This window comes from Callorhinus ursinus, unplaced genomic scaffold (assembly GCF_003265705.2).
Source record: "Callorhinus ursinus isolate GAN/ISIS: 27379988/994484 unplaced genomic scaffold, GSC_fseal_2.0 scaffold9, whole genome shotgun sequence".
Classification (NCBI taxonomy): Eukaryota; Metazoa; Chordata; class Mammalia; order Carnivora; family Otariidae; genus Callorhinus; species Callorhinus ursinus.
The window spans coordinates 46413860-46422872 of NW_027397071.1; the positions used below are offsets into that span (position 1 = coordinate 46413860).

At 45.8% G+C, this 9013-nt stretch overlaps 1 protein-coding gene across 1 annotated transcript; it reads right to left on the reverse strand.

Moving 5' to 3' along the window:
* Positions 1 to 351: 351 nt before the first annotated feature.
* On the reverse strand, positions 352 to 5350 carry LOC112823957 (translationally-controlled tumor protein-like). The gene is made up of 2 exons (XM_025871811.2): positions 5308 to 5350; positions 352 to 1115 (listed from the first exon to the last, which is right to left on the reverse strand). Exons 1-2 carry the CDS (start codon positions 5333 to 5335, stop codon positions 589 to 591), a joined length of 555 nt encoding a protein of 184 aa, XP_025727596.1. The 5' UTR covers positions 5336 to 5350; the 3' UTR covers positions 352 to 588.
* Between the last annotated feature and the right edge of the window lie 3663 nt (positions 5351 to 9013).

Here is a 9013-nt window from a genome sequence, read left to right on the forward strand (position 1 = left end):
AATCCCCATTCACACCCCACATCCATGGGGATGAGCCTTTTACAGATATGTTTGCCCTGTCTTCCTGGTCTTAGCTGATTGGCCCAGGAGTAGACAACAGACCAAAGAGCAGCCAGTCAGATTCTTTTCCCCACATTAGGAACTGAGACCCAAAGTCTTGATAAACTCTTTGCCTGGAACTGTGACATGAGAACCTGGGATCCTAAGGCAACCTCATGTTAACAAGCAGGCTAAGAAGTGAGGAGAGCTGTCAGGGAAAGGACAGAACAAAGCGCACAAGTGTAGAGAAGCAGAGACAGGTGACAGTGAGAATTCCTGGCATAATGTTTTGGTTCCCAGGTTCCAAGCCCATTCTTCTTTTCTTTTTTTTTTTTTTTTTGAGTTTAAATGCATTTTATTTTTAGACAACCTACATGACATGTTTTTTTCTTAAAAACAATGCCTCCGCTCCAAATAAATCAGGGTCAAAACAAATGAAGAGCTCAAGATGCCATCAGTCCCATCTGTCTAAGTCCTGGTGTCATGTGGATGAAGAGGAGCAGCCCGTTACGGCAACAGGTGACATATCCAAAGTCATGGCCGAATTCGTTAACATTTCTCCATTTCTAAACCATCCTTAAAGAAAATCATATATGGGGTCACACCATCCTCACGGTAGTCCAGCAGAGCAACCATGCCATCTGGATTCATGTTTTCACCAATAAAGAACTGGTAGTTTTTGAAATTAGCAAGGATGTGCTTGATTTGTTCGGCAGCCCCTGTCATAAAAGGCTTTACTCTTTCTGGCCTCTGTTCTTCAAGTTTGCCTTTGATTGATTTCATATAATCTTTGAGGTGCTTCTTGTAGGCTTCTTTTGTGAAGCTGGTTTCTGGCAAGTGATGGTTCATGACAATATCAACACCAGTGATTACTGTGCTTTCAGTACCTTCGCCCTCTGGGCCTTCAGCGGAAGCATTTCCACCAATGAGCGAGTCATCAACGTTACCCTCTGTCCTACTGACCATCTTCCCCTCCATCTCCAGGCACAGCCCGTCCGCGATCTCCCGGATCTTGTAGATGTCGGAGAACATCTCATCATGGCTGATGAGGTCCCAGTAGATGATCATGACGACGGCTGGAGAGAGACGAGGGCGGCACTACCTTAGCAGAAGCCGGGAGCTCTGAGCGAGTGCGGTGCAGCCGGAGCGGCACTCGGGCGGGGGGGGGGGGGGGGGGGGGAGCGGGCGGAAAGGTCCAAGCCCATTCTTACCCTTGGGTTCCATGAGACAGTCACAACTGTGTTCTTATTTTCAAGTTCCTGTTGTGTTCGGTCTCACTCACCATGGTCACTGCTATTCACAATTTAAGTCCCAACTGACCTCTTCCACTTCTATTCACTCACCCTGGATTATTTCATTCCCACTGGAGCTTATCCCAGAACCCCATCCTACTCGGTTGAAAAGCGCCATCGCTTTGTATTTCTGGAGGAAGGAATGCCATAGCTCAGGAGAAATCCTCACTGGTACATCTGGTTCATCCTTGCTTCATACCATCCTGGGGCTTAAGGCTTTTCTGCCATGGCTTTCTAACAAGAAATCATCTGTTCCTTGACTTTCCTCTGGGCCCTGCCAGCCTTCTAACTTGGCAGCCTCACTTTAGTGCCCAAGCCTGATACCTCTTATCCAGAATGCCTTTTTCTCTAAGCCTGGCCAGTCTGACTTAGCACCTGCCCTCTCCATTCAAGAACAGCCATGTTCTCAGCCATGCCCCCCTCCCTGACCTGGGTTTTCATATCGGCTTGGTGCCTGTTAGCACCTGCCCTCAGGACTCAGCTCCATAACCTTTCCTTAGGACAGAGCCCAGTTCAGAAATAGCAAATACGTGGCCCATGTGGTCAGTTCCTACTATTCCCACCAAAGAAATGTTTTCATTGATCATATCACTCTTTCTTGCTCATGTGCGACAAGGCAACATCTTAGAATCTTTAATACAGTTCTCTAACATCAAGAAATTATCCATCAGGGTTTGGTTCTGGTGGTATGAAGGAATGAGAACATTGACAAGGAAGAGACATTTCGAGAAAGATTTGGGGAAATGTGTTGAATTCTGCTTTTTTAGCCCTTAGATTTGAGGAGAAGCCATAATTTCTAGGTGCAGCATTCTGATAGACAGCTGGAAAGCCAGGGTCACAGAGGAACAGGGCCCAGGGAGGGATACCTCCTTCCCCTCCTTGGGATCTCTCTGCAGGCTGGGCCTGTTCCCCTTGACTGTCCTCAGCCCTGGTCAGTGGCCCCTACATTTCTGTGGGAACTATTTGTGCTTTGGGTAATGTAGGGGCTAAAAACTTTGGTTCTAGAGCCAGGCTACCTGGGTTTGGATCCCAACTCTGCCACTACCAAACGTGGGAGGCATTTTGGGCAATTTATTTACCCCTCTGTCCCCATGCCTTTGTTTCCTCATCTGTAAAATGGGATAGTAATCAGATCTATCTCACTGGATTGTTGTGAGGATTGAGCTCATACGTGTAAAGGCTTAGAATGGTGCTCAGTAAATGGCTGCAACTATTACTGTCCCACAAGGAGACTATAGTAGAAGCTCCCTGTAGACTCAGTTGGTCTTCCTCATCTTTCTCTGGCACATAGATGGTTCTGAATAACAACGAAGAGCTCAGGCTTTTAAGTCCCAAAGACGAAATCTCAGCTCTAGCACTGGGTGACCTGAGAATAAGTGTCCTCCTTGTAAAACTGAGGTAACAATACCACTTTACAGAATCACTGTATTAAGTGAGATAACATGCATAAAACTCCAAGGACATAGCAAACTCAAAAAAAAATGCAAACGCTTATTATCAGGGCTAGGTATAGTGTTGTGGCTGTGCCCGACGCCTTGGTTTTGAATTCTGATTCTGCCACACAGTTGTTTCCTAATCTTGGCAAGTTCCTCAAGCTCCCTGGGCCTCGGTTTTCTCCTCTGGAAAGTGGCGATAATGCTAGCACCTCGCATATGGGGTGGAGGTACGGGTCAAGTGAGAAAATATACATCTAGTCCTTGACACATATCTCAGTCAATGCCAGCTTATTTCTTGTGTGCCCAATAAATGGATCAATTGCAGAAAACTTCTTAAAAAATAAACTTGCTAAAGGACAGCATCTGTGAGCTCTATAATTATAGGGATTCATCCTAATGTCAGATTCAGGTTGAGCTAAACCCATAAATGCAAGGAGAGCCCTGAGAGGCTACAGCCCAGGAAGCTACGCCTTCTCCCTGATGTGTCTTCTCATGGCATGGGCCATGGGGACAATTAACACCATAGGCTGCCAGAGCTGGAAGTGTCTTTATGGCTAGTCGTGCAGACTATTTCCTCCTGGGTACTTGAAACCCAAAGAGGTCAAGACCCCAGTGTGGACTGAGTCTGAACCAAAATTTAGGTTAGTCCAGTGCTTTCATCACTGCAAAACACACTGCTTCTCGACTCCATAGCCTCCTCACATGAAAACAGAAGTCAGCTTGCTGTCCTTCGCCTGCTTCAAGGCATCAGGGAGCTAGGAATTTCAAACTCCTCCTGGGACAGAAATTTGGCTGCCACAATAGGACGGTAAAGCAAGAATGGTGTAGATTCTACTTTCAGCCTCTAGAGGGAGCACTGGGCACGGCTGGGAAGCACCAGCCTGGAGCGCTCCCAGGCCCTTTGGGCGCTGGCTGCAGCCAGGCCTCCTCCCAGCAGGCCAAGCCCTTCTGCAGCACGTGGAGCAATGGGAAAAGCCACGATCTGGCCATAAACACATGGCTTTCAGGCCTTATTCCACTAATGCAAGTTGTGTGCATTTGTGCCCATACCTTAATCCCACAGAGGCTCCTCTGTTATGTGGGAAGAACCAGATCTGCCTTGCCTCTTCCAGCTTTAAAAGGCCTAAGTCTAGGAATATATTCCAAATAAACAGAAACAAGCCTGCACATTTGTGTGCAACAGCAGATTTTCACACTTTTTGGTCTCACGACCTTTTTATACTCCTGAAAAATTATTGAAGACCCCAAAGAGCTATTGTTTATATAGCTTTTATCTATCAATATTTACCATATGATAAATTAATACGAAGATGTCTAAATATATACTCATTTAGAACTAACAAGTCATTTTATGTTAGCATAAAGAACAGTTTTGTGAAATGATATTTTCCAAAACAAATAATACATTTTTTTTCAAGTCTTTTTAATGTCTGGCTTAATAAGAGAGAGATGAATTCTCCTTTTGCAATGAGTCTGCGGTGATTTCACTTCTGTAACCTCTGCAAAACTCAACTATGCACTGTGAGAGAATGAGTGTGAAAAATGAAATGAAATGAAAAAAAATTTAACCTTGAAGTGAGGAAAAAAATTAACCTTGAGAGCTCCCTGAAAGGGTCTCCAGGACACCGCCAAGGTCCACACTTTGAGAACAGCATTTCTGTGTGCTTTATGACAGGGAGACCCCTCTGGCTCTTCTCACAGCCACCAGCCTGGTTCAGACAAATGTCATACAGGACAGGTGACAGCAAAGCCTCAGAACTGGTTTCCTTGCCCCTCTCCTCCCACCACTCCCACCCGTGGAGGGAATTCTTCATAAAACGCTGCCTGATTATGTCATGGCCCTCCTCAAAGTCCTCCTGTGACTCCCCACTGCCTAGTCACGGCTCATACTGGGGCCCGGCTCCATGGTCTGACTGCAGCCAAAATTCCAGGCTTAGGTCACACTCTGGCCCTCTGCTATGCCTGGTGGTTTTAGCAAAACCCTCCTCCACACGTGCCTTCATGGCCCACCTTTACCCTTAGGCTTTTGTTTTTCCTGGTCCCTGCACTTCAAACACCCGCTCTCCCACTTCTTCTTCCCATTCTCCTTTTGCTTTCAGACTCATCCCCCCCATCCCCCGCAGATCTTCTACAAGCTTCTAAAACACTTACTTAGTTTTCCCTCATTTAGGGGAAGCAGAGTGTTATGTCGTAGGGCTTTTGATCCAGCTATGGTGAAGTAAGTACCCTCAAAAAGTTGCTTTATTGGTTTCTTATTGCCACTCTAACAAATTACCGCAAACTTCTTGGCTTAAAATGACACAAATTTATCTTACGGTTCTGGAAATCAGAAGATGAAAACGGTTTTTAGGGGCTAAAATCAATGTGTTAGCAGAACTTTGTTCCTTTTGGAAGCTCTAAGGGAGAATCCATTGCCTTTCCAGCTTCCAGAGGCCTTCCTTAGCCAGCGATCCCTCCAGCCTCTCTCTCTCTCTCTGCTCCTCCCTCTCTCTGACTTTGCCTCTCTCTTATAAGGGCCCTCATGATTACATTGAATTCACCTGGATAATCTGGGATACTCTTCCCCATGGCAATCGCATCTGCAAAGTCCCTTTTGCCATGGAAAGTAATATATTCACAGGTTCCAAGGATCAGGGCGTGGACATTTTCGGGTGGCCACTATCCAGTCTACTATCATAATTGCTATTAGCAAAAGATAAAAGTCAAAACACAAACTCAATGGGTCATACAAGTCTTAGAGTCAGACATATGTCCCTACGTGGAGATAAAACTCATTCACCTGATTGCTTTGAAGACTAAATGAGATAATCAGCAAGAAGCATGACAGCTGCGTAATGATCACTTACCAAATGTCTGTGACTATTATTATTAGCCATTATTTGGCATTTTACCACCAGCCAGCTTGGAATCCCCTTCACAGCACTTGTGATATTTAATAACTTTATATGTATGTTGGCTGACTGTGGAGTATGTTATGATTTTAATTATGTTTTAATTATGTAAGCACTACCTTAATACATTCTCCTTGTAAAAAAAAAATTAGTTTGTGTAATTCGTCTCCCTCATATTAGATCATAAATCTCACATGGACAAAAACTATTGTACACACCATCAAATTTTCAGAATCTACTCCAGTAGCAAGTACATACATACACCCTGTAGGATTAATGGATTCAATCTACCTTTTAAAATACCTCTCTGGTTTCCCGTCGCCTTCAGAATGGAGTTCAGGTTCTGAGCATGACAAACAACTTTTAGCAAGATCCAGTCTCAACTTGCTTGAAATTTCACTTCCAATAAATGCCTCCCAGCTTTGTCCCCTACCCTACAGCAATGCTGAGCTCACCGTGTCCTCCCGGGGCTCGTGCCCTTTCTTGTACTCAGTGCGGCTTTCTTTGCCTGAAATAACTTCTCCTCACCCTCAGCAACAAAAACACACACACGACCCCCTCCTTGTCACCTGGAGAATTCCTGCTCACGTCTGGAAAATTCACCCACACCAGCTTGAAGCACACCAGATTCCAACTGCCTGTCCACCTGACATTTCCTTCCCACTGCCTCACCCCAACAGTCTATAACATCTTTAAGGGCAGAGACCAGGTCTTAACTGTTATATCCCAGAGCCTGGTAGGTGCATGAACATAGTAGGCTCTCAATTAGCGTTAGCCGAATGCCTGCATCTGCCTCTGTCTCTAGAATGTCAGTTTCTTGCGTGCAGGGCCTTTGTATCCTCTGACTCTAGCAAGGCTCCTGGCAGGAATATAGGGGGCAGTGAGCATTCCACAGATGTTTGTCGAATGGCCAAGTCTCTCCACAGATGCCCTGCCTACATTAACAATAAATTACAGGTTGTGTGCTAATCACCACTGCTAGGCTTTGGAAGGGATTAAAAAAATAATAATAAAAAGAAAACACCGTTCTTCCCTCCAATGCTTCCTGGAGCATATGGTGGGCAGTACCCAACATAAATGTCTACTGATGGCTTCTACAAATACATTTCAGTGGATTCCACTGGTTACACTTCTTGCCAAGAAGTATATCTCACCATAAGAAAGGCTAGCAAATAATCCTAGAATAGCCGCTATGCTCCCCATTCTATCAGCAATTTTCTAGCTCTGGGTCTCCTCAATATCCTACTCTGCACCTGACCACACCCTTCCCCAGATAATACTAGGCTCCTACAACTCTTGACAAACTGATAGACCTACTGTGTGTCCGGCATCATCCATCCTGCCTCTTAACTTATTGGCACTTTGCCAAGGATCTCAGAGGGCTGTCCTTCCCAACCCACTCTCTCTTATCTCACTTGGCAGGTCCCCAGATGCCTAGAGCGCAGGTCCTATCTCCTGGAGCAGAGCAGAGCCATCGCTCTGGTAGCAGGAGAAAGATGATTGGTGGCAGGAAAGAGGTGTGAGCAGAACAGTCTCCAGAATGCCCAGACACACCCACTGAAATGAGATACCACTTTATTTCCTGTATTATGGAGGGGAAAAAAATTTGTCAGTCTCCTAACAGGGAGCAAATAGTTGGTTGTGTAATTGTATCCTTTATAAATGTTTACCTCATTAGTTTCTTTCCAACTATCCACAACCTCATCCACAAGCGTATTAAATATTACTATGAACTGAAGGAAATAGGCGATAAAGAAGGAAATGAACATTTGAGAAGAGACGACTCTGTGTCAGGCAAGCACCGGGCTGGGCATCCTTGTATATGTTAGCACTTTAGTACTCACCAAAACCAGCACGCCAACAAAAAGACCATGCAATAGTAGGTATTTTATCACCCACACTGCCCAGGGCTGCAACGTTTCATGTGGTCACACAGCTGGTAAGCAGTATTATCACAATTTGAACCCAGTTTCTAAAAACCCATGCTTTTTATGCTACAGAAAGTTGTCTGTTATTGAGCAGCTGCTGTATGACAGGCACTTTGCAAATGATATTTCATGGAACCCTTCCCACTACCTGATGGGAAGTGGTTTTACACAATCATGTTGTACGTGAGGAAGCCAGGGTCAGAAAGGTTTAGGGGCTCTGTGCAAGTCCTTATTTGCAAATCAGGAGATTTCACACTGAAATTTTGAAGCACACGCACACACACACACACACACACTCACACACACACACACACATAAGATAAGAAAAAATGTTCTAGCTATGTGAAGCAGGAAAACATTACAGGGAATTGGGTGCTTACAAGATGGATGGAGGAGTGGGCGATAGGCTGGGCCCCCAGGAGCAGCATTTGGAACAACACCCAGATGGTATCTCAACTGCTCACTCCAGGCTCCTATCACCTTTGCCACCACTCAGGATGGGAGAGCTGTCATTATCCCTAGTGGCTCTGCATTGGCCAGACCTACACCAGCAACGTAGTGTAGCCACAAGGTGACCCCACCTTCACCCCCATTTGATTCAGTTTGAGCATCCTGTGAGCACATCTAACTGGCAGACTCTCATCCTACCCAGAACCTGGAAGGGAGGCTGAGAAAGGTAGACTTGATTTCTCCAGCCTCTGCAGTTCAGGGAGGCATGAGGAGGAAGGAGGGACAGATGCAGAGCGAGTCATTCTGCTGTATCTGTCGTAGGCTTTCTTCCCACAGGGCAGCCATCTGCTGGAGCTGAGAAGCCCTCTTCAGGAGGAGCCAATGACCAAGTCCTCCTACCGGCATCAGCACCAAGTATGTTGCTAACACTGCTTCTATCTGCTACCTGGTGTCCCACTGTGAGAACCCAGCACTTCTCACCTATCCCTGCTGCCCGTGATGGAAACCCAGGCTGTCTTTGGCCTCCTTGGGAATTTGCCGAACACTTATGCTTGGACCCTATGGACTTTTGAGCTCCTATCACCTAATTTCAGTTTTATCCAGAGAAAGCCGGCGGGGGTGGGGGGGAGAGAATAACAATAGGTATCATTTAGGGAACATTTGCCATGAGTCAGACACTCTTCTAAATGCTGTAATGTAGTGATTCATTTAAAACAGTCCTCATGGTATCATCATGAGGATTAAATTAAGCAACGTAAGTATCTGGCACTTTATGCCAGGGACATAGTGGTACTCACTAAGGGACAGTTATTTCCACCAAGCAGTATGTCAGGGGCTGGACACCAAAGCCCAGCCTTGTCTGACACAGTCTGGTATGCACTCCCAGGCAAGGTGCCTCAGTTTGGCTCTGTGCACCCACCCTATAGCCTGTAGTGCTTTGATTCTAGCCCCGTAAACACAGATGGCACGGATTCATT

Excerpts from the sequence above, each read along its gene's own strand:
- LOC112823957 (XM_025871811.2), bottom strand. The coding sequence starts at position 5,335 with ATGGGGAAGAGTATCCCAGATTATCCAG. Across the intron at positions 1,116-5,307 it reads GAGTATCCCAGATTATCCAG|CCGTCGTCATGATCATCTAC; the intron begins GTGAATTCAATG and ends GTCTCTCTCCAG.